The sequence below is a fragment of the Notothenia rossii genome (assembly GCF_949606895.1).
Source record: "Notothenia rossii genome assembly, chromosome: 11".
NCBI lineage: Eukaryota > Metazoa > Chordata > Actinopteri > Perciformes > Nototheniidae > Notothenia > Notothenia rossii.
In genome coordinates, this window is record NC_136910.1 from 51,611,624 (window position 1) to 51,636,397 (window position 24,774).

The window sequence follows — 24,774 nt, forward strand, 5'->3', positions numbered from 1 at the left end:
AATGACCAGTTAGATTATTGACCCGTGCCCCATCTGGTTTGAAGTCTGACTCGGGGCCCAGTGGAGAGACTTGTGACTTCAGCTCGGTGACGGCAGTGTTAAATGAGGTCACCGAGGACCACCAGCTGATGAAATCCAACCTCAGAGCACCAGAGAAATAAACATATATCTGCTGGCTTTCAGCCCTGATTTGGAATGGTTGATAACAAAGTGGAATAAGGCTTACATCGCTACAGTGTTAGCCCCAGATGTTTCTATTATCTGCACTGATTATCTGTCAAATGTGTTCCAGATGGCCTAGCTTGTTATTCCACAGTTGGGTTGCTCATGTCACTCCCACAACATTTTGAAATCTGCATAGAAATGGAGCTGAAATCTATACGTTTTGGATATGCATTCCAGTATGTTTTCCTTTCAAAGAAACACATGTTTATGCATATGTACATATCTTCCTACATGGAGGCTGACTCAGACGTCAGGTCTATTGAGAAATGCTAAATGTATATACGTTTGTATCTTTTCCGCTTCTTCCACCTCCCCCTCACAATGTGTCTGCCTGCATGGCTATGACTTAAAAACCCTTTATTCATCTACATATTCATAAATATAACTTATGTATAGCCCAGGCATTCAGTGAGAACAAATGCTAACACACTTCCCTTTCCCTCCAAAGTCTTCACCAATTCACTTTACTCTAGCCAGACATATATCAGTCACTATGGGTAACATTTTTACTAGGCTCAAGTTGATTTGGAGATCATATCGTCTTCATTTTAACACACTTTCTTTCTTACTGTTTTCTTTTGTTTGTAAAGCTCAGTCAAACCTTAACGACAGCACTTTATTTGGACTTATCTGTTCATGCACAGATGACTTTTGAATGGATTTTCCCAATGCTTCCCATTAATTTCTAGACAGTAAGAGTACCATTTAGCAAATCTTATCAATTGTATGCCAATGCCTCCCTGGAAGGCGTTATTGATTCATAGATTATCCCGTTGAAATAAAGCAGAACAGACTCTTGAAACCAGCTCGGGTCTGGTAATCCATCACTTTCAACATTAGGTCCGCATTCATTTTTGTCAATGTTACATTATGACTTCATGGTGAATTGATTGGAAAAAAGTCTGCACTGCACTATCTCGTACAAATAATAGCCTTTGATGGATTACACAACTCAAGCCATTTTCAAGAGAGTGCTAATAGACTCAATAACGTTTGGAAAGAAATTGGAACCAATGGCCGACTGGTAAAGCAGATGAAAAAATTGCAACAGCACAGTTTTAACAATGTGAAGCTTTCATAGTATGTGAGACTGAAAACATAAGATGAAACAATTATGATCCTTTTTTGAAAAACATGTCACACATTTAGACAGACATTCAATCAGAAACTGCCTAGCTTGAACTCAATTTTGCAAAAATCACAAAAAAAACAAGAAATACAATCATTAAAGTTGGAAAAATGTAGGACTTACAATAGTAGGCAAAATAAATACAATTGTATTAATTATTGGAGATAATTCATTATCCAAAAGCATGCAGTGTACTTGTCCTGATACATTATGCTTAATTGTCTCCGATAGAAGATGGGAATGACAGAAGAAGACAAAAGAAATTGCTGCTTAGTAGAGATCCAGGAGACTGAATCAAAGTACTACAAGACTTTAGAGGACGTTGAGAAGGTGAGTCTCACAAAATGAATGTCGATATGTGCACATACATCCGAGTGTTTTCATAAATGTTCATTTGTATTCTGGCACATGCAAGGTGGCATGAGAGTTTCCTTTTTGTCACTTCTTCTTTGTTGGTGTCTCGGGGCCATGGGCCGGGTCACAGCATGGAAATGGATTCATTGGGGAGCAGAAATGTCACAGGAGCTGATCGATAGGGTTATTATTGGCTCGGGAGACACTGATCCCTGGGGCTTTAAGTATAGACCTGCACATCACTGGAGCAAGGACATACAAAACACACACATGCACAGATACACACACACACACACACACACACACACACACACACACACACACACACACACACACACACACACACACACACACACACACACACACACACACACACACACACACACGTACTTGCAACCAGTATTGGGAAAGTTCCACAAAAAAAAAATCCACTACTCACACTTGACCAGGTTGGGGTGTAATGGGATACCTGGAATTACGTTTTTTGTAATCAGGATACAAAAAAAGGTAACTGTATTACTTTACAGTTACAAAAAAAAATCATTACAATTTTTAAATACATTTCTAACTCAACAATTGTACAATCTGATTCACACACTGCAATATGCACATTTTTACATATCTTTGTTATACTGTATATTGTAGAATATACACATTTTTACTATAATCCCTGATATTTACACAAAAACATTCATATTTAATTTGTGTTGGATTATTCTTTGGACACTTTTTTACTTGACCTTCTTATGTTTGTATACATGTTTTTAATTTAATCTAAAATAGCTGAGATTAAACTGTCACAAAACCCAATCTCCCTTAAACAAATCAAGTTCTCTGGTTGTGATTCCCACTATGTATGCACAAAAAAGTACCTGTAAACGTTTTAACTGGTTGGAAATGTGGGCATTTTTTTGTATATAATGCAGAAAGAAATCTACACAATACAATGCAAGTAATCGCAAAGCACCATCGTCTGCACACTTTCCAGTCCATCCAATTTATTCTAGCGCTTCAAATATCTGGTCCAGCAAACATAATATGGATCATACCACAAAATGTGTATGCAGGTTGATTTAATTGACTTTGTATGGGTGCTGCTGCTGCTGCTGCTGCTGCTTCTCTAGGTTCTAAATCTAACGACACTAATGTGCCAAATGATTCGAGTGGGTGGATGATGAAAGCATTTTCACAGCTGGATGGCAGAACCTGCAGAATGCTCTGATGTTGTTCCTCTTTCACTGATTTATGTGCAAAATAATACGGGAAATGTGTGCATTATTATGTTCTCTTGACTTTGTTTACATATTTGATATCGACTTGAATATCACTAAGTATTCAAATAGCGCTCCGTTCATTTAGTGATACTTGCATTTGGGTACTGAATACAGTTTTTAGCAGATAATTGTATCATAATACATTTCAGCCCTGCACATTACATATTCTTATAAAACGGACAAGTCAAATCAAGCAATCTGATTGGTTCTTAGCCGTGATATACTGAGCGTATACCACGGGTAGAATTGTAAGTTACTTTTCACAACAAGTCAGTATCCCTCCGCGTCTGAGAAAAACAGTATACCAGGGTATACCAGTATACCAGGGTTGTCGACCCTCAGCTTCGCGTCGGGCCGAACCACGCCCCTTAGCTGTGATATAATGAGCATATACCACGGCCTGTCGTGAGCTATTGCTTAAATATACAACCCCTAACATTTCAATGAGATGCTAACCTTGCATACTTCTCAAAAAGTCATGCATATATTTGCCTCGCTAGTATGTTGTTTACCTACCCATCACATTCTCTTTGTTTCTTACTGTGTAACAATAAATAATACGGGTATATTGTAGGGCTGCTCAATTTATCGTATTTTAATCGCAATTACGATGTTGGCTTGCAACGATTACGAAAACAACGTAATCGAAATAAAACGATTTTTTTTTTTTTTTTTTGTATTGGTATTTCTGTTGAATTAAACTTAAAGTTCAGGGTAATCAACTGTTAAACACATACTGTTCAAACATTTTTTTTAAATAAAAGGATGTTTTCAAAGTAAATGGATAATCGTTTTTAATGATCGTGATATCAATTATTGGACCAAATAATCGAGATTATGATTTTTGCCATAATCGATCAGCCCTAGTATATTGTAGTTACACTTCATGTAAAAACCGAAGAATAAGTCTAACCCTAACCCTACAGTTCTATTTGTAAAGTACAGAGAAAAGACGACTAAAATGTCCATCCCTGTAAAACAGCGCGCTCTCAGTCATAAACTCTCCCACTTACAACATCTCTCTGTGCTAATGTTCCTTTGTTGGCATCGGTGCTGCTAACACATCACTTTCCGCGTTGACAGATTGCATCCTCGAATTTGATGGAGCGCCACAAATCATGCGCTCCACTAATTTCATTAAACTAAATGTGCATCCTGTGTATCCCGCCTCGGACCAACGCGAGACTAAATGAGAATAAACAACCCTCTTGTGATCGGAGGACTCGTCAAGCTTAATTGGGTTGGGGTTAATAAAGGCTCATTCCTTCATTGCTTCTTAGTTGATCTATTTGTTATTGTTATGATGATGGAAAGTGACAACCATGAAACGACTTGGGAGAAATAATAAGCAGGTTCCTCTTGTTGAAGCATTCGTGCAGCAGGGGGAAGAACTTTATCCTGATATTAAACACATACATTTTTTACAGTGTAGCTTGGTATTGATTTTGTTGTTGCTGCAGTTAACTTTAAGGTTGTCCTGGCCTTCAAAATAATCTTTACATGTCTGCTAAAAGCTTTGCCAGAAGTTGATGACATTTTACCAATACAGTTTTTAACATAAAAAACTGAAACAGAAGTTTTTGAAAGAGTGACTTCACTTATATTTGTTCTTTTGTATTTCTCTTTAGAACTACATGATCCCGTTGAAGCAAGTGTTCACCCCACAGGAAATGGAGGCTATCTTTGTCAATCTTGAGGTAAGAAACCGCCGAAGCAGAACAAAGTGGTGTCTAAACATCACGCCTGGATGTGTCTCAAATCAAGTGAATAATTCAATGTGTGTACAGATGGCTGAATGAATGGCAGGATGTGATGTATATACAGTATGTATATTAAGGGATAACAGTTTGCAAAATGCATGCTCTGATGTCACAGTTTCATGTTGCCACCGCAGTGGGGGAAACAAAATATTCACTCTTTTCTCATTTGTTTTGAAACGCTTGTCAGTTGCTCACTGGTTATTGCTGTACAACCTGGTCAATAATCAACTTACTACACAAACAAATGTTTAGTATTGTGAATTATCTTAAATTCGTAAAGGAACTTTAACTGAATTTAACCAGATGCTTGAATTGTTAAACAATCGGAAAAACTAATCACAAATGTTATAATTGTTAAATAAAGCCAGCAGTATCTTTCAACTACCTGTGTTTAGCGGATAACAATTGATGAACCAACAGCAGTTTAAAAAGAAAATTCTTAATTTAACTTCGACACTTGCCAAGACATACATTAGACCCTAACAAAGATGAGTTGACTATCGTAGCATTAGAAACAAAATAGCAGCAAATATTACAAAAACACAAATGTATCCATCTCTTAACTTGAGTTACTCTACTGTATCAAAATGAATCAGGAATGGAATTAATCTGCAGATGTTCAAAACGAGAACGAAAACACTTTTTGTGCCGCAGCAAAAGTCAAACTGTAGCCTGGAACAGACTCGCTAAGGTTTGTCTTAGACCAGCCGATTGCAGGACTTCACTGCCTGGCTGAGAGGAGTAGGAGTAAGCAGTCCAATCTGTATTAAAGAGTCCATAAAATAGGTCTTTCCAAAATTGTAAATCACAAGAGCATACAGTCAGCCCAAAAAATATTAGGCTGATGTGTCCAGTGGTTTGTAGGATTAACTGCAGACAGACACACACACACACACACACGCACGACCAACCAACCACAGTGTCTCCCCACAGGCTTACGTATGGCGAAGATAATTAGACTGCATTGGACTAGGACGACTGCAATCATTTGAATCATAGGGCATACCAAGGCAATATGCAAGGAACGTGCTGTAGCCTGCTGAACCTTTAAGGATGAATACATGAATGCATACCTAATGTTTTTAAAAGGTTTTTTTAAGCTTCTTCTTGCCCCTGTTGAACATGAGAGATTTTTTTTTTTTTACTTATATAATTATTATTATAAGAAAGAATATTTAAATATATATATAAATATTATTATTGTTGTATGTTTTGTTTCTGACGTGTTCAATAAATTGACTAAAACATGTTTTTTTTAAATCCGTACATCCTAGGCCATTTACAGTGTGTATATCTATACGTAGAATTATTGTCTTGGTGAACTTAACCTCACATTTTAGCTGATGGCATTGCCAACGGTTGTTACTTTTATGTGCTTCTAGGGGTTACAAAGACTTTTAAAAAGCTATATTAATGCAGTTCTTTCACCCTTAGAATGGGTAAATTCTAATATTGTGTCTGTTGCTCACTCAGGATGTAATCAAAGTCCACTCCGCCCTCCTACGAGCCATAGACCTGAACATGTTGAGCGGAGGAAGCGGACTGGGGAAGATCTTCCTCGAATTCAAAGAAAGGTAAGTGTCCTGAAATGTGTCAGGTTTTAGACATATGCAAAAGCTGCTCTTTTTTGGGTTCATTGTGTTAAAAAACAACCTTGGTTGGGAGCAAGCGGCAAGAGGCCGCAACATGTTACGTATCATGATGAGTATCCACAGATCTGTCGGGGGATTGCTGGGATTAGTGTTCAAAGAAGAAGTCGATTAAAACAAAACACGTAGAGCTGAAAAGCTGAGGGAGCATGTAACCAATTGTTCCCCATTCAACCATAACAGCCAAAGTAAATCCACTCAAGACTGCGTCCCCTATCACAGTTATATTCCTTTACAGTGTTGTCTCCACTTTCACTGCCACATTATTAGCCAAAGTTTCATGTTCCTCAAACACATGACACAATCTCAAAATGCATTAGGAATAACCGGGAAATCAACTGACTTCAAGTGTTTGTTGAAATCAGGTTTTCAAGTGCAGCCACCTGCTTTATCTGCTCTGTATCCAGATTGGAACAAATCATTTTCATTGGAAAGAAGTTTAAATTATACTGCACAAACTTTTGTATCTATTTATTTGGTATTATTATTGCATTTTGTTCTGGAACAGCATTTGTATCCTCCATGCTCCACAAACCTTAAAAGAACAAACTCATACCACAGTACTCTAAAATGGCAAATCAGCTTTATAGGTATAAGATTGTTCGTTGTTGAGCAGAATTGATCTAATCTATTTTAAAAGCCATCCACCCATGTGAAGGACACAGGTTCAAATCCGACATGTGACCATTTTCCGCGAGTCATCCCCTTTGCATCCACCTTTCAAAACTGTAGCTCCCATCAAGGCACTGCTTGTCCCCCCCCAAACCAAAACAAGAAAAAGTATATACATGAAAAAAAGAAAACATTTGTGGGAGTAAAGTATTCCCTCTTAAATCGTACATATTGCTCATAAAGTGGATGACAGGCTTATAAAACAGTTCCACTTCTTTTACAAAGTTATATTAAAGGACTTTATTGGAGACACAAAAATGTTATAGGAAGGATATTTCTGTGCTGCGGAGATTAGAAAACTCAGGGAACCGTGTAAGCCGAGGTTTATTGGTGAGCAGGGCTTTCTCTCAGATGGATCTTCATCTGGCCCAGCTGCTGAGCAGCGTGTGGATAATTTGCATCCCTGAGGGGAGCAGTGATTTGCCTTCCTGCTGGTGCGAGTGAGGCTGCTTCATAGGTAATGGTAATGATGGCGATGATAGGCTCTGGCCCTGGGCACGAATCCACACACAGCCATGGATATGCCACTCTCCTCCAATGACACACCCATTACTGCAAGAGTGAGTCACACGTGTGTGTGTGTGTGTGTGTGTGTGTGTGTGTGTGTGTGTGTGTGTGTGTGTGTGTGTGTGTGTGTGTGTGTGTGTGTGTGTGTGTGTGTGTGTGTGTGTGTGTGTGTGTGTGTGTGTGTGTGTGTGTGTGTGTGTGTGTGTGTGTGTGTGTGTGTGTGTGTGTGTGTGTGTGTGTGTGTGTGTGTGTGTGTGTGTGTGTGTGTGTGTGTGTGTGACACATATTTTTTCCCTCCTCTTTCCAAGCGGAGACAGGCAGTCGGCGTATTTCTCTGGTCGGCGTCAGTTTGCATAGGTAATACTCTCGTCCCACGCCTCTACCCTTAAGCCTAGAGGGCCGTGTAACGCAGAGTTAGTGTGACACTACAGACTCCATTCCTACTAATCGACAGAGGCAGGCGCATACTCTCTCCCTCTATCTTACACACGCATGCACACACTCCTTCTGCATCTCCTTCCTTGTTGTAGCTCATCTGACTCTCTCATCTGATGGAGCCTTTGGTTGGAAATGTTCATTTGCACGCAATCCCAGATAAGGTCCAGTAAGCCAAAGGTCCCTGTAAAGGACTGGGCGGATGCCTCATACAAGCTGAAAGGATGCACATGAAGAGAGGGAAACTGGGGAAATCCTGAAAGAGATTTAAGGAGAAATAGTAGGTTTTGCAATTATATCACCTTTACTTTAGGGGTTTTTAGGCCTTTTTGTTATGGTCCTTAATAAAAACTAATCCGGCCCAACATCTTTTGTTTTTTAATTCAGTACTTGCAAAGTATTTCTACTATAACTCCACTTTTTGACATGAAGTACATTGAACCTGAACCTTACATCCACATGGGATTATTGAACATCAAAACAAATTACCTGAATCTTCGTCAATAACCTCCCCCATTCCTCTGGGGAGACTTCCCACGAGATTTTGACACTGCTGGGGATTTGCCCCCATTCATCCAGAAGAGCATTTGTCCTGTTGTGACTGATAAGGCGATGAGGCCTGGCTTACAGTTGGCGTTATAATGCATCCCTAAAGTGTTGGACAGGGTGGATGTTGGGGCTCAGTGCCAGTAAAATTCTTCCACTCTAACCTGGGAAAATCCATGTCTTCATCGACCCAGCTTTGTGCTTGGAGACAGAGCCATGATGAAGGAAACAGTTGGCATAAAGACTGAAGTAAATTACCATTAATATTTCTAGTCATTTGAACTAAGAGGACCAAAGCTTTTAAAAGAGCCCAAGACCAAATAAAGACCTGTAGTCAATGGGGTTATTTGGTAATGAGCTCAACCTCCTATCTCTGACAGAAATATGTAACATTTCCCTTCTATTCCTTCACTGATGACATATCGCTCATTGTTAATATTTACCTCTAGCGACATTCTCAGGAATGGGAAGCTGGGTTATTTTAAGACCGACGGTTCATTAGATTTGCAGATTCTGTGCGTCACAGGCTTTGACTCTGCGTGTGATTGACATGTACGCCGGCCTCATTATGAGCCACCGCAGTGTCTTGCGATAAGCAACAGTTACCAGGGGATTTGGACCTTCGCAGCGCCGCTCTCATCAGGCATCTGGGCGATTTTCCTGAGGACCTGGCTTGGCATAATTAACTCTGTTATCTATGCTTGTAAGTAGCTCTGACCTTTACAACAATGTGCTTGTTTCGCCTTCTTTCTCACGTTGGTGGGAAAGATGAAAAGCTTTTCCCTTTTTTATTCTATTTGTCGTCAAACTAAATGCCACGCTGAAAATGTCACGGGTTTATCTCAACTACTTCTCAATTCTTAAACAGCCCAGCTGAATGGAAAAGTGTGCTCAGGAGCAGCTCTAGAAAACTGAATGGGCATCTGAGTGCCCTCTTGTTGATATCCTCATTTGCGACATTCCCCAACTCATTTCCGGAGTAATCTGGCTTCCTGATATCCCCGCTCTGCCTAATCATGGCTGCACTTTGAGCCTCTTTATCGGAGGTCTTTGCTTCATGTTCTCCTCCATTTGCTGTGTGCTGGATACGTTGAGTGGAGGTGAGGGGGTTCCCAATGCCATGTGTCAGAGAATATTAGGCGGCTCCACAGTCTGTCACTTCTGGTTTGCTTGGAGATTGGCTCGGCTCGCAGGACTTTACGAGGACGGGGGTTGAAGTTCCCAGAGCGCCGTTTCTCAAAATGGCATTTTCTGTGAAATAACATGCACCACAGCGTCCTTATTATGAAATAGACCTGCCAGCACAGCAGGGCCATATCACTGCTGCTGAAGAGAATACAAGCACGTTTATTAATGCACCAGCAAACTCTCTAACCCAACGGGGAACTGTCTGAAACAACTACGCCGTTTAGAGGCTACTGGGCAGCTTCTGATTTTCCTTATAACCACGCCTGTTTGCACACATTCTTTTTCAAATACAGACTTCTGCAGGTTTTATAGTGTCATAAGAGAAAACTTGCCAATCTGGTCTACTTGGGGAAAAAGTCAAGGTTCCCTGGGGATTAAAGCTACTCTTTATGAACGGGTCCCAGTTGTGTTTGTGTGGTGCTAACAAAACTAGCAAAAGCACGAAAGAGGTAGGTAGAGATGCAAGGCAAGGCAAGGCAAATGTATTTATATAGCACTTTTCAACACAAGGCAATTCAAAGTGCTTTACAAAAAATGAAAGACATTAAGAATCAAGTAAGTGAACATGAATGTTATTCAATTTCTAAAAAAACTGGCCCTTTGCAACTATTTTACGAGGAAGGAAGTCATTCAACACTTTTGTTGGACCACTGTCCACCAAATATATTATGATAAGTAACACTCTGAAAGACGGACTAACTAGAGACAACTGGGAAAAGAGTGGGGAGATAAATAAGTCTTTCTTATTAAGTCCACACACTGATGAATATATACGAACAATATTAGAGGTAGCCTTCGTAAACTATACTAAAGTTCTTTTAGAAGAACATTCCTTAAGCTTTATTTTGTTCTCGCTTATTTCCTTTAATGTTCCCTTTTATATATTTCTAGGATGTGTTCATGCCTGTAATACCTTGCTTCCCTTTTACTGCTACCATGGTTCCCCCAATGACAACAGAAGCTTGAGTTCTTTGCATTGGTTTCCTGATAACTTACTGTGTGACGAGTGTCTCTTAAATATGACCTTGGATCTTCCCTACGCTTCATATTCCACCCGCTGCCTTATAATGGATCAAGGCCCCCATTCATCTCAATCACTTTGTCGTCCTGGATGGACAGGAGCTGATGGGAGCTGTCTCTCTGTGTGTGGATCAAGTCTTAATCAGGAGCTTATTAGCCCAGGGCCAGTTTAACCAGGCTGAGAGCCCCGCTACAAGAGGGCTGTAGTCAGAGCTCAGCGGGGGCTCCAGGGACGCTCCAGGGATCATCGCTGTGGTTCTCTGTAGAGAAGACGATGATCAAGACATGATGGGTCCTTCAAGAGGAAGATTTTCTTTCATTGTTGAGAATTCCACCTCTGGTGAAACATGCGATGATTGACACTCTTAACATTGACCATAAAGACATTCCTCACAGGTGCCATATTGTGTTTTTTTAGCAGTTGAGTTTAAGATGCAAACATTTAAAAATCTATATACGACTGGAATAGCACAATGCCGTTTCAAGTTGTGAAAAGCATTGCATATATCTGCCCTATGAGTCAGATCTGCTTCATAATAGAATGGGTTCTTCCTTGGCCCATACTACACCCTCCTACCAAGTCTCATGAAACTCAGGCGTGTAGTTTTTCTTTATTATTGCTGACAAGCGGAGAAACCAACAGCCAATTGTTTTTATTTTTCCTTGGTGTGGGTAGCCATACATCAGTTATGCTTCTTTAAAAATCTTAAATTAAACTTAAAATTCACCACATAAATGTAGCAGGGAGAGGATGAATTGATATGAAGTTGTACTCCCACTGCTTCATCAGAGCCGTTTGCAGTCCTCTTGTCTGCCTCACAGATCTATCAGAGGCCTGATTAGACTTCAGGGTGCCAGCTCTCTGCACCGCTCGAGACTCAGATTAAGAGACCGGAGTGCCAACTCCACCGGAGGGGGGGGTGTTGGGTTTAGCACTTCACCAGCCGTGCCAATGCCCTACTTTGACTCAGCGAGTGAGCAGGAGGAATGTGTGCCTCTTTGCAGTGGCATCCTCCAGGCAGGATGACTTTGAACCCCTTCCCAACTGAACCCACAGATCTGTGTCAGCGTCCCATTGTAGTGTCGAATGAATACAGCTCTCATTTCCACACTGCTCCAAATTAAGATTTTTTTTTTCCCGCCTCACACGCTGATAAGAGGAACTCTGCAAAGCAGCTGATATTAGACAACGCCTTTCATTAGCAATCTGAGATTACAACAAGAGGAGGCCGCCCCTCCAAATATTGCCCTGGGATCAGAATCTGGTCATTACTTATTCATGGTATTCACGTATACTCCTAATCACACCACATTTATTAGCATATTCATTTAGCCTTTCCTCTACAGTGCCAAATGACTCTCAGGCTGACCTCTGAAATTGTGTTTATTAATCTTTACATTAATGTGCCGTACATTGCCGAAAGGCTGATTGTGGACTCAAACACTAATCAAATGTTCCTCAATGTTTTTACAAAGATATGATTTATATTCCAACCTTTTGAAAAGAGCCTCATTAGTCCTTATTAAGCCTCATTTGTAGATTTTTAGCCATATGCTCGGCTGGAGATGCTTTTATGAGCTGACGTGTCTTCATTAGTTCCCGTACTCGCAGAGAACAAGCTGAAAATATCTGAATCATAATCCCAGCAGTGGATTTCTCTTTACGGACATGAATGTTTCATCTTTTGGAGTGCGAATATACGGTTGCAGAGGGGCCGTCTGGGAGTAAAAGTAGTTAACGGCTTAAAAATGTATTAATCAGCAAGCCAGAGAGACTGTGAAAAATACTTTGAATTGTTGATAGTTAGATCATATTGCTTATACAACTTTCTGTACTTGTGAAACACCGTCTAGTGTGCCCACCTTGGCAAACACATTCCTAAGGTAGTGCACAATTCACCAGTTTTCTTCTTATTTCTGTGTGTTTTCAAATGTTCCTCTGTGGCAGGAGGTCTTTTTGGGTTTAGATCTTGATATGCTTTTATTTGGACACAAAAGAATACTTCAAAATACATAACAATTGCTTGAAGCAGCTGAAAAAGCTTTCAGAGCGAGCTTCAGGTCTTTAACCCGGTCCCTCTTGCTCAATTCATGTTGATGTAAACTAGAAAGTGGGTTCCTAATTGGTCACTGTACATTTCTCATGTTTTTAAAAATGCTGTGCTATTGCTTTTATTTAACTCATGCTGTGTGAGTAGGGAACTATGTTAAAAGCTCTCTCCACTAACAAAAACAACATGAGTGTTCAGTCGATATGCACAGTATACTATAAAAAGGTACTGCAAAAAAAAACAATGAAATCAGGGAGGATGTGGACGACGACATTACAACATAGTTTCACTTGTATTTATAAAACTACATTATTTTTTCCTAAGATTATATTTATGAAATAAGAAGAAACCGATCATATACCTTTAGTTTTGTTTGGCTTTTTTGCTGAAGATTTATGAAAATATGATTTTGGTGTGCCCACCTCACTGTCCAATCTTGTTTTGGAAACACAATGATCGACCAAATTGTGATTTATGGCACATAATAAACAGTCCTGGCATAATGAACCACTTTCATGCATGACTTTTATTTGTAGTGTTCCCTCCCTACAGTACGTCCCATGAAGGGCGATGAGATGTGACAGTGTATTTAGAGTAACGGTGTATTTAGATTAACGGTGTATTTAGAGTAACGGCTGTTTTTGACTTGTGTCCTTCCCCAGGTTGTTGATCTACGGTCTTTACTGCAGCCACATGGAGAACGCACAGAAGACACTGGACGAGCAAATAGCGACACGAGAGGACGTCAAGATTAAAGTGGAGGTAACGCCCTTCACCTGTGACATCCCACTGATTGAGTGCATTGCTGTGAAAATGATAGATCACAGTGTGAACACAGGCTTCTATTTCAGACTGAATACTGATTCGTGAGCAGCTAGGATTAGCATCTTGCAAACGGACCTAAAACCTGGCTTAATGTGGAATGGGACAGGGGCTTTAATGACAAATAACACCTTACAAAAACATTATAAGCCACAAGACAATAGGTGACAATAAAAATGTTCTTCCACCTCCAATATAATTAAACCTATGTAGGTTATTTCCTTCTTTTTTTTTTTTAAACATTAGGTTCCTATATTTACTAAATGGCCAATAAATCCTTTAACTAAGGACAGTTAGGAAGTGTATGCAATTTATGCAACCATTTACATGTTTGCACTTTACAAATGGCTACAGAAAATGACATATCTTACAACATCAAGTATGAAATTCTAATTTGCTGTTGAATAAATTAAGACATTGAATAATTAAGGACATAAATAAATGTATAAATGTGATCCAAGTGGTCCGTGGTCATGCACAAATTGAGATAAAATCAGAGAGGCAAATAATCTCATTTGCAAATATTCCCTTAAGGACTGTTTAATTCATAATATTCTGATGTACTGAACTCAACATAACCCCAGTTTGGCGAGTGTACTGTGGGCAGAGTGGTGGATTTGTGGTGACGGCCTTCAAGATGTCTTGCTTAATACTCACCAATTCTTACATGGGAAAAGTTGTATCACATGTATGGGTCTATTGAAACTCCTTCTTTGTATAACATCTGATGTGATAATAGAAGAAATGCTAACACACTGCTGTAATAATGGTGTTAAGGCACATCAGCACTTAGCATGTTTAGAGAAATTGCTGTTGTCAAAGACTCTGAGATACACTCTCTCTTAATAGAAGATCTTTGTACCGGGATATATAAGCTTCTTTGTCCACAAAACCCTTATTTGTAGAGGGATAAGCTGTCCTTGTTGCTGCATGGTGATAGAAAGTGAATAAAGAAACGCCTACACAAGCCACTGTGATGAAGCCTCATAGTGTGACACATACAAAAGGCAGTTTCTAACGGAGCCTGTGCAGAGTTTATAAAAACATATTCATTAGTCAGAGGAATTTCCCAGTCAGCATTCGGGCCTACTGCATCACAAAGCTTTTGTTTCCCCTCAGAATAATAAACTGGGCTCGTTGTAGCTGATGGAATGCCGAATGAATGTGTGGAAGCGGTCACAGCAATACAACAATACCCCATGAATTATTAAACAATGAATGAATGCTTGTTAGTAGGAAGGAAATGTGTTTTGTGGCCTTATGCAATGTGTAATAACTGCCCTGCTGCTTGTGTTGTTGTTCTTCCTCAGGAGTGTACTATGAAAGTGCAGGAAGGGAAGTTCAAGCTGCAGGATCTGCTGGTGGTTCCCATGCAGAGGGTGCTGAAGTACCACCTACTACTGAAGGTAGGAGGCATCTCACAGCATTATTTCTCTGGATGCTCCATGTGTTTGGAACGCAAAATGCTTATTACACTCCATCTTTTAAATATCAACACTCATCCCTGCTTGAAGCACAACATGTGTATTTGAAAGGTTTGAGGCTTGCTTCTTTGAATTATGAGACGAGGGGCCCCTGGTCACAAACACACGCCCTGACACCTTACATAGAAGAAAGACACACAGACTTTGTGGTGGCTTTGTCTCTTTTGTATTGTTTTGTGTTGCTGAGTTTTGAACCTGTTTTTGTTTTTGTCCGTCCCCTTTCTAGTCATTTTATACCTTTTTTAAATTAATTGTGTAGTTGTTTAACGAAGGTGACAAGTATTACATGTTAAAAGCATAGGTCAGATGTCTCAGAGTGTACAAGTTAATTCATTATTTTTTCATTTTGGCTATTACTTAATAACCAGTCTGAGTCTGTCTTTATTCCCGACTATGAGCTTCAACTGGGGACCATCCTGTCATCATTTTCTTGACCTTTAGCTACGCCACAAATTCTGTTTCTGTACTTCTATTTTGCCCTTTTGGAACATGCTGCATGTTTGCCTGTGTTTTTTATTTTAGACTTTTCATTTATGAATTATGTCCATTATTTTGGTCCTGACGTATGGTATTTAGCATGTTGTGTATATGTTATGTAAATAATTAAATAATGTTAGTTTCTAGTTACCTGAAATTTAAAATTATGATTTAATCAATTTGATTACCTAATTAATCCTATAAAGTAATTCATGACATTAGATTAGATTTCTGCTTCTCAGGCAGTTTAGCTCGTGTCATAAACTGATTCCCCTGGGTTACCTGGTAGCTATAATCATTATGTAGCCGTGCATCGACGCCCTAATATGAAAATATATTTAAGCCCAATGACTAGCCACACACTTCCTCTCCATTATTCCTCCCTGGAGCTCTCCTCCTGGCGATGAAACAAGACGGCCACTGTAATATCGCCCATGATTAATTGACTTTGCATCTCAATTATGGATGAGCGTATGAGTTTATGAAGCGGTGCATAATGGAGGCGAGCGTTGGCTTCAGGTGATTGTGGGGCTTCACGGAGAGCGACTTGTCTATTAGTCTGTATCGAACCCCTGCAGGAGCCTCAGCCGGGCACTGAGGTCAAATCAAGCGCACTCTAATCCAATTAAGCGCACCCCATTTCACTGCATCCAACCGCTTTGCAGGGAAACACCGCTGCACGGCCCGGGGGCGCGTCACACTGACAAGTCCTGTTTACTTGTCCACTCATGCACGTCTTCAGTAGATGTTGTATAGATATCACCATGGTAGCCGGTCCCTCTATCCGGTCATGGTGCGAACACTTTCATCTTTTATGGCTGCACTCTAAATAAAGTGAATTCAGCACAGCCATCTCAGAAGTGATTCTCCTCCAGCAGGGTTTGAATAGTTGATGAATTTGCAGTGTTTTTATGAACCTGTGTGAAAGCTGAGTTTATGGGCTGGCGCTGTGAGTCGTCGGGGCGGTCTCGCTTGAGGAAAAGTAACACCACGGTATTAAAGAGATCTGCTGAGTCGTTAGATCATTTATATAAAATGAAAGTTAATTAAGGTGAAATTAAGCCTAATAGGAGAACTCTCGTCCTTGCTGTGCGGCTGCTGGTGGGAAGCCTTTGAGAGATAATGCTCGTGTCGCCACACTAATGGCTCGTACTGGTTCTTCAGCATGGCTGCACAGTGGGGGTTAGACCGGGGGGGATATCTGAAGGTCATGCCCTCTTATAGCTAGCAGGTGGAAGAGAGTTGTCATAGCGGGAAAAGGTAAATGTAATGCATTGAAAATACATCTATCAACGGGCCCTGTTATGCTTTTTGGGGTTTTCCCTTTCCTGTAGTGTGTCATATACTGTAGGTGAATGTGATTGGTCTGCAAAGGCTAAAATCTTCCCGTTGTATTAACTTTAGTTCGTCTATCAATGTCAACAACGACAAGGCAACATTTGGTTCAGTAGTGTGTTTATTTCTTCGTTTTTTTAGGACACTGCTGATGGATCTGCCAACTGGTTAAACATATGGCACAGTTTCAGTTGTATTTATAAAACTATAAAAGCTTTAATGGGATTTTCATTTCTCACAAAACACATGGCTCTATAGCGTTTTATAAATCCTTCCAAAAAGCTAATGGAGGAGACATGCCATCCCATTTCAAAAACAATGCTGTCATTGACTGACTCTGTGGAGGAATTGTCCTTTAGCTTATTAGCATAAAGCTTAAAGATGCCTGGAGGCTAGTTAGCAAACGTTTCATTGGATGTATGTTTCTATCTGACTCAGATGTGTGTCAGTGTCAAACACATCAGCTATACATCTGTTACAACATCCCCTCTCATTACCATAGGCTTTGAGTCAGTGTGTTAACTGAATATGAATAATGATCTCCCTCCACAGGAGCTGTTGACTCACTCGGCGGACCGACCGGAGAGACAACAACTGAAGGAGTCTCTGGAGGCGATGCAGGTCAGTGTGCTCATGAGTGAGCTTTAAGACACGTTACATAATGGCTCAACAGCGCTCAGAGCCAAAAGCTGTATCAAATGTTTCATACAGCTACTGCGCCTCAAAGGGCCGTACATCTACAGTGATATGACAGATGTCAAAAGGGATTCCAGGCTGAAAGAATGTTTGCCTTGCTCTCCCAGGACCTTGCCATGTACATCAACGAAGTCAAGAGGGATAACGAGACGCTGAAGAAAATCAGCGAGTTCCAAAGTTCAATCGAGAATCTTGTAAGTATCGTCAACGCCTTTTATTTTTCAAGTTTCTTAGGGCTTGATTCATGTTCTTACTGTAGGTGAAGCCACATGAACACGCTTTTACCTGACCTAAGTTTCTAAGTAGTCATTTCAATTGAGAGACTTTTGTATATATATTTTTTTTTGGTGTTTTATTAACTGGTTTGAAGTGGGTTGGTTAAAGCCAATGTCATGTTTCTCCACAATAAATCACAATAATACTACAACCACTGTTCATCAAATGTAATCAAACCACACACATACACACGCAGTCTGTTTTTTTAACTGTTACCAGCATTTGAATGAAGAAGTGTTTTCTTACTTTACGTTCTTTGCTTCTTTAGAAACATATGTACACTTTTGTTCGTCTGGCTGTAACTTCAAATTTAACAGAGATACCAGAGTGGTATTTGTTTCACATCTTTTGCCAAAATGTCACCCACAGCAGCACCGTTTAACTCTGTCACATTAAAGTAAATAGTATAACGATCACCTTGTGTCATGAATCTATTGTTCCTGCTTCTGTTTTATTTTACAAAGCTAGATTGGATGTCTTTGCAGAAGACATTTTGAATATAAAAAGTAATACACTGTCTAACGTTATCACCAGGATGGGATTCAATGTTTGTGGGAGTGATTATTCAGTGAGCATTAACCCAGAAACAATAACCTTACCTTGCTTCCTCAACGAATGATTTCGTGTTTACCTTCCAGGCTGATGTTCATCTTCCGTTATATTTCCAAATATATCTAAAGGGACTGTCTCTTTCTCTGTTATCACTTCCTATCTTCATGTATTGTTCCTACAGAGGTGCAACTAGTCACTGGGTCCTTATAAATATGCCCCAGATACAGTAAACAACTTGTGGATGTGGATTACCAGGATGGAAAAGAAATAGGGACTGAATATTTTTCCGAGATGTATCATTTAGTAGAAATCTATTAGGATTCCGTCTAAAGTGCAAATGTAGATGAATTAATCATGGTTTCTCATTAAATATAGAAGTTATACTAGTCAGTGGATTGACATGCTGTGTGTCCTTTTGACCGAAGCAGCAGGTGAAACTGGAGGAGTACGGGAGGCCAAAGATAGACGGAGAGCTGAAGGTGTGCTCCATCGTCAACCGAACGAAACAGGACCGGTGAGAACCATCTCTCCAGAATAAAATACCTCCAGGAATCACATATTCTTACAGTTGGAAAAACAATTAATACGTGTGTTTGTCTTCAGGTATATATTCCTGTTTGATAAAGTGGTCATTGTCTGCAAGAGGAAAGGCTACAGCTATGAGCTCAAAGAGATTATCGAACTGCAGTCATATAAAATGTCCGACGACCCCATGAACAACAGAGACATGAAAAAGGTAAGAATCTTTTACTTTGAAAGGACCAAGCTAAACAATATGTATGCAGATGTTGCAACATCCCGCGTAATCATTACAAATGTTGCCCTTGAGCTGAAGGACTTTGTTGATGGTAATTTGCAGATGTAGATCTTATGAGTAATGCGTTGACGTTTCACATTATGCATTGTGCTCGCCCATGCTTGAGAAACCATGTCAATGCAACGAAGGGCATTTAGGATTCATGAAATCGTACCGCGGTGCATTTTGCCACAGGTCTAACATGGCTTTTTTGTTTTGAATCTGCATGTGTCTGTTCATGTTTTGCATGTGTAACTGGCTCTTTCTCTGGTGTCTTTCTTTTTGCATGCTTACCAGTCCAGTGGAAAAATGGTAAGCTCAAGTTGACCCTTTTTTATTTGACTCATCTTCTCATCATGGCCTATTTATTGGCAGTGGAGTTTTATGGGTGTCATGCTGTGAATGCACGTGCACTCTCCAGATTTTTGGAAATATGCATCGCTAAAGCATGTGGAGTATCTTATAGTTCAGAGTAAAAGGGATAGTTGGGATGTTTTTAGAAGTGGAGTTTTATGAGGTACTAATCTATAGTCGGCGTTAACTATAGTGGATGGTTGTAGGTGAACCCCCAGTTTGGAGAAACAGACAGGAGTACGGGCACAGAAGCTAAGCAATGTTCTGTGTGGATGGGGGGCTAACGAATCATAGCCCAAAATTACAAATATAAATTAATATATATGTTGAATATTTTCACCACTTACCATTTTGTAAAAGAGCTATAAAGTCGGAAGGCGTTTTCAACACCATCTTTAAAGCCACCAGACTCCTATGTTAAAAAAAAAAAAAAAAAAGAGTATTTTTTTCTTGTAAAACTAAATTTGCTGTGTGCATCTAATAATAATAATAATAATGATAAATAAATACAAAAACATTTTTTATTATTAGAGTGCTTTTACAGGTGCTCAAAGCGCTTTACAATTACACATGACACATATTAGACATGTACTGTAAGAGTCATTACTGTCTAGTCGTCTGCCTAGTTTGTTTGTGTTATTGTTTGACTTTGGGTTGTCCCTATTCCCCTGAATAACACAGTTACACAGATTAACTAACAGATCAAGGCAGCAGTAGACCAGCAACCTCTGTGTTCTGTGAGTCAAAATTACAGTTATTTTTCAATAGAGTCTGGTGGCTTTGCCAAGAGCATAGATAAAAGCTACAGTGCCCCATGGAAAACCGAAATGTTTTACATTAGCTCATGGTTAGCCCTCACAGCCAGCTACTGTATAGCAGTGAACATATGTAACCTTAATCAGCAGCTGTTCTCCCGCACGCTTTCTCCAAATTGTGATTGTCTGCAGTCTGACATGGGATAAGCACTTCATACAACCTCACTTTAAAACATGCAAACTATCCCTTTAGATGTGCTGATATTTATTTCGTTTTTTTGTATGTTTTTTATAAAAGTGCAGAAATCACTAAGTTATTGGCCTGTTTTTGTCATTGCCATCCACATATGTCTCCGCCATCTGTTCCTCACTCACTTCTTCTCCCCAGTGGTCATACGGTTTCTACCTGATCCACCTGCAAGGGAAGCAGGGCTTCCAGTTCTTCTGTAAAACAGAGGAGACAAAGAGGAAGTGGATGGAGCAGTTTGAAATGGCCATGTGAGTACCATTACACAAAAGGGTTGGTAACTTTCCTGGAAATTCACTTGAGAAATCGTCTTTAAAAAAGATAACCAGATGGAAAGTGTCTTTTTACGCTCTGTTAATTAAACACTGGAGAAATCAAACGAATCTCATTCATTATTGTTTACTTCCAGGTCCAACATCAAGCCAGAGAGAGCCACAGCCAATCAGCATAACTTTCAGATGCACACATTCGATAAGAACACCAACTGTCGAGCCTGCAAGATGCTCCTGAGGTAACTCCCTGATAACTCCAGTGCTGATCTGCAGAATAGCACATTCATATTCTACTATAAATAATGAATGCATGTGCTTCTAGACTTTCCGGGGACTATCTTGTATCCAGCTTTATTCAGCAGGAACACAGATCTATTTAACTCAGTTGTCTCTACACTCTGCGCAGACACTTGCTAGAAGAAATACTTTTATATACGCTCAGACATGTTACAGCATGCAACATTCATACGAAAATACTGTATAGCCATGATTTATGCAGGGGTGAAATAAGAAGCCAGGTGATTGTACCTGATAAGGGGCAGGACTTTTCTGACACGTCTTTAAGCAGTTGACCAATCACAACAGAGCTGCCCAGCTAACCAATCAGAGCAGACTGGGCTCTGGTTTCAGACAGAAAAGAGGTGCTGCAGCACAGGCAGGATGAGAAGAATAAAGAGCTTTTTGGCATTAAAGCATGGAAACATGTCACAGTAGAGGCACAAAACATGAATAAGAAATAATCAATAACAGTTCAGTCAAAATAAAACAAACATAATTATGTAGGACAAGTGATAATCATGTACAAAAGTAAAAGTAGTGTTAGACTTCAATGTGTTTGATGAACAAAGGGAGTGAAGTGCTAAAATGAGAGGATATTCTGCCTCATTTGGTGAGAGACAGATAAACACACTTAAATTACAGAGGGAATATGTTTTTGGCTAGCGTAGCCTCTTACTAGTGTAAAAGCAATCCTTGGAAGAAATGTTTCTTACTCAATCTGATATTTTTAAACCTTCCCCTTCCCAGCACCACCCGCTGTGTCCCTGAGCGCTCCCCCCTCCCCTGTGAGAGTGCTGCTCCTCTGCAGCAGGGACAGCCCGAGTCACTGAATCACCACTTTCCCCTCTATTACAGTCAGCCGGCTGAACTCCACTCTGTGTATTGACCCACACGTTTCCTGGATGCGCTGACCTAAATTCACAGAGCCAGTGGTAGCAGGGACCGGCGTCCCAGCTCCCTGCTAGATGCTAATTACTGCTGCAGCCCCAACGGATCCCCATCCTGATTTATGGCACTTACTATTCAACATGGCAGTGTGCAACACATGCGGCGTTACAGTAACTGCAACCAATCTCAGTACTGCTCTTAAATGGAGCGAGTCGATTCTGTGATTTTAAAGGATCACAAAGTGGAAATGATGGAGCATGTGTAACCGCAATCACAGGCGTATAGTTCCAAGCGGCCGATTCCCTTGTGGGTTGTACGTACAAGAAGTTAATTTGTGTCTGAGACACTTCCTGTTTGCATTACTGATGTGAGCGTGTGTGTGTGTGTGTGTCCTCTAGGGGAATCTTCTACCAGGGCTACTACTGCTCTCGCTGTGGAACAGGAGCACACAAAGAGTGTCTGGAAGTCATCACCATCTGTAAAATAAGTAGGTGTTCATTTCATCTGCTTGCAGAAACCCTTTTTAAAATTATTTTATTAAATAAATGTCTATTTTGGGGGCTCAATGTCAGGTATACGGAAGCCTTGGATGTCAAGTGAATAAACAAAGGTATTCTGTTAATCCATTAATTCAGTCTGATCTAAATAATTTTCTCTCTTGTGTATGTGAATTACAAATGGGCGGGAGAAAATGTTCTGCCAGAATAGTCTTTCTAAATTCCTTAATTAAAAAGAAACCTTGTGTCTGTTGTTGTAGTACTTGTTTCGGCCACAAGAGGCTATAGTGCACCACTACTCAATGTTCTGAATGGACTAAATGTATATACACCTGCCAAAAATACAAATGTAATTCATAAACAATTAGGATCAGGGTTCCAGTAAAGATGTGTTTTCCTCACTTGTCTCTCAGGGCTTCCGTACAGGGCTTGGCAATGTTTGGATTAAATCGCAAATCAATGTTGTGTGACAGACTTCATTGATGTTATTATGATATGATTATTTCAGTTTTTTTTTTACCTCATTAAAAACGATCCGTGAAATATCATTACGTTCACAAGCATAAACTTACTGTTCCTGAACCGTGAACTGCTTGCAGGCCTCTGGGGGTTTCTATGGATCAGTGTGGGACTATTTCACATCCTTTCAACAGAGATGACTCTCTTACACACGTTTTTGAAATGTTTTGGGGGGGTGTAACTATTTTAAATAAAGCACTTGAATTGTGCGTTCATTGATTCAAACTCCTCACTGTCACGGTTTTATTTCTCTTGTTTCAGATCCTCTTGACTTGGTGAGTAGTTCATCAATATATCAGTAAAATGTTCCTTAATTGTCCCTTTCCTTCTTATATCTTTAACATTAAATCATACAAGTAGGATGTTAGTTTGTAATAAATGAACTGAAAAACAATGTTCTTCTCTCCAGGAACCTGGATTATCATCAGGTAAGATCCAGTCACTTAAACATGACACACAGCACACTTCCATATGAAGCTGCATATTCTGTCAGCTGTCATGTTATGAGTTTATTATGGATCCAGCACTGCTCTCTCCTGCCATCTAGTGGATATACCCACCACACATGAACAAAAAAAAAACACATTATCAACGTGTACAGTGGGTGGCAGTGCATGCATAAATATAGATACTATGTGCTCGTGATATTACTTGCCATTCAAAAACCCTGAAGACATTTGAGATTAAAATAAATCAGAACATGATAATCAGTCTCAAAAGGGTGAGACACAGTTTGAAATGACAAAGTTCTTGTTAATAAGATTTTCTTTGAAATATCTGGTGTTTTTGCCATATTGAAAGCAGACAGACAAAAGGATGCTTAACCAGATTTGAACCCAGGGAGTTGTGGTTAAATTGTTTGTATCTTAGAACACTGCATCACTTAAAGAGGCCCTATTGTTCTTTCAGGGGGTTTTCCCTTTCCTGTATGAAAACATGTCACAGTAGAGGCAAACACTACAAATATGAATCTGAAAATGACCACAATATGTCCCCTTCAAAATATCAGATGTCTAATCACTAACAGGCCTGTCTTTATCAGCCTGATTCACAATGTGTTACTTCTAAATTACAGGAAGCAGCACGGGTTCAGATTCAAATGTTTCACTTCAACCCCTTTTATACATGTGACTGTTACTCCAGCTACATCCATCAATCCTCATAGCGATCACTTGATTGTGTCTCCAGGCCCCAAGATGGTGGCAGTGAGGAACTACCACGGCACGCCTGCTCCACCGGGGAAGACGCCGCTGTGTTTTCAAACAGGAGAGTTTATCGAGCTGCTGAAGGGAGATCCTGACACCACGTGGTGGGAGGTACGGCTGTCAATCACTCTTATCTGACACAGACTTTAACATATCTTGTTAAAGGCATATTAAGCTGCTTCTGACCTCCAGCATGTTGAGAAATTGTGATATTGGACTTTAAATGAATCAATTAGTACTAGCTTTTAGTGTTTAAAAGTTGAGGGTGATCACATAAGGATAAATCATAGCCCTTTTGGCTCTCTGGGATAAATCCCTACACTCTAGCCTGGCTTTGTCCAAAGGTAACACAGTTTGGACCCCCAGCACCCGTAAAGACAGTTCATATCTTGTTTGTTTAATCCATACAAAAACAATTATGTGTCTTGGCCCGGGTGCAGTGACTTCCACTTTTTATCACTGTGAGGTTGCTGGGCAGCTGGCACAGACTCCAGGTAGTTCGTGGCAGGG

General features: G+C 40.1%; 1 protein-coding gene across 21 annotated transcripts in view; it reads left to right on the forward strand.

Moving 5' to 3' along the window:
* The window catches only part of vav2 (vav 2 guanine nucleotide exchange factor), a 211,064-nt gene that overhangs the window by 175,936 nt on the left and 10,354 nt on the right, over positions 1 to 24,774 (forward strand). For 9 of the 21 annotated variants that reach the window (XM_079660771.1, XM_079660785.1, XM_079660772.1 and 6 more), the window contains 16 exons: positions 1,586 to 1,684; positions 4,611 to 4,679; positions 6,216 to 6,316; positions 13,473 to 13,572; positions 14,943 to 15,038; positions 17,481 to 17,549; positions 17,732 to 17,818; positions 18,878 to 18,966; positions 19,056 to 19,188; positions 19,546 to 19,560; positions 20,746 to 20,855; positions 21,014 to 21,115; positions 22,442 to 22,530; positions 23,321 to 23,334; positions 23,469 to 23,487; positions 24,248 to 24,375. In XM_079660771.1, the coding sequence (XP_079516897.1) occupies positions 1,586 to 1,684; positions 4,611 to 4,679; positions 6,216 to 6,316; positions 13,473 to 13,572; positions 14,943 to 15,038; positions 17,481 to 17,549; positions 17,732 to 17,818; positions 18,878 to 18,966; positions 19,056 to 19,188; positions 19,546 to 19,560; positions 20,746 to 20,855; positions 21,014 to 21,115; positions 22,442 to 22,530; positions 23,321 to 23,334; positions 23,469 to 23,487; positions 24,248 to 24,375 (1,320 nt within the window). The remainder of the gene's footprint in view (positions 1 to 1,585; positions 1,685 to 4,610; positions 4,680 to 6,215; positions 6,317 to 13,472; positions 13,573 to 14,942; positions 15,039 to 17,480; positions 17,550 to 17,731; positions 17,819 to 18,877; positions 18,967 to 19,055; positions 19,189 to 19,545; positions 19,561 to 20,745; positions 20,856 to 21,013; positions 21,116 to 22,441; positions 22,531 to 23,320; positions 23,335 to 23,468; positions 23,488 to 24,247; positions 24,376 to 24,774) is intronic. The other 12 variants (XM_079660786.1, XM_079660776.1, XM_079660777.1 and 9 more) reach the window with 4 other exon arrangements.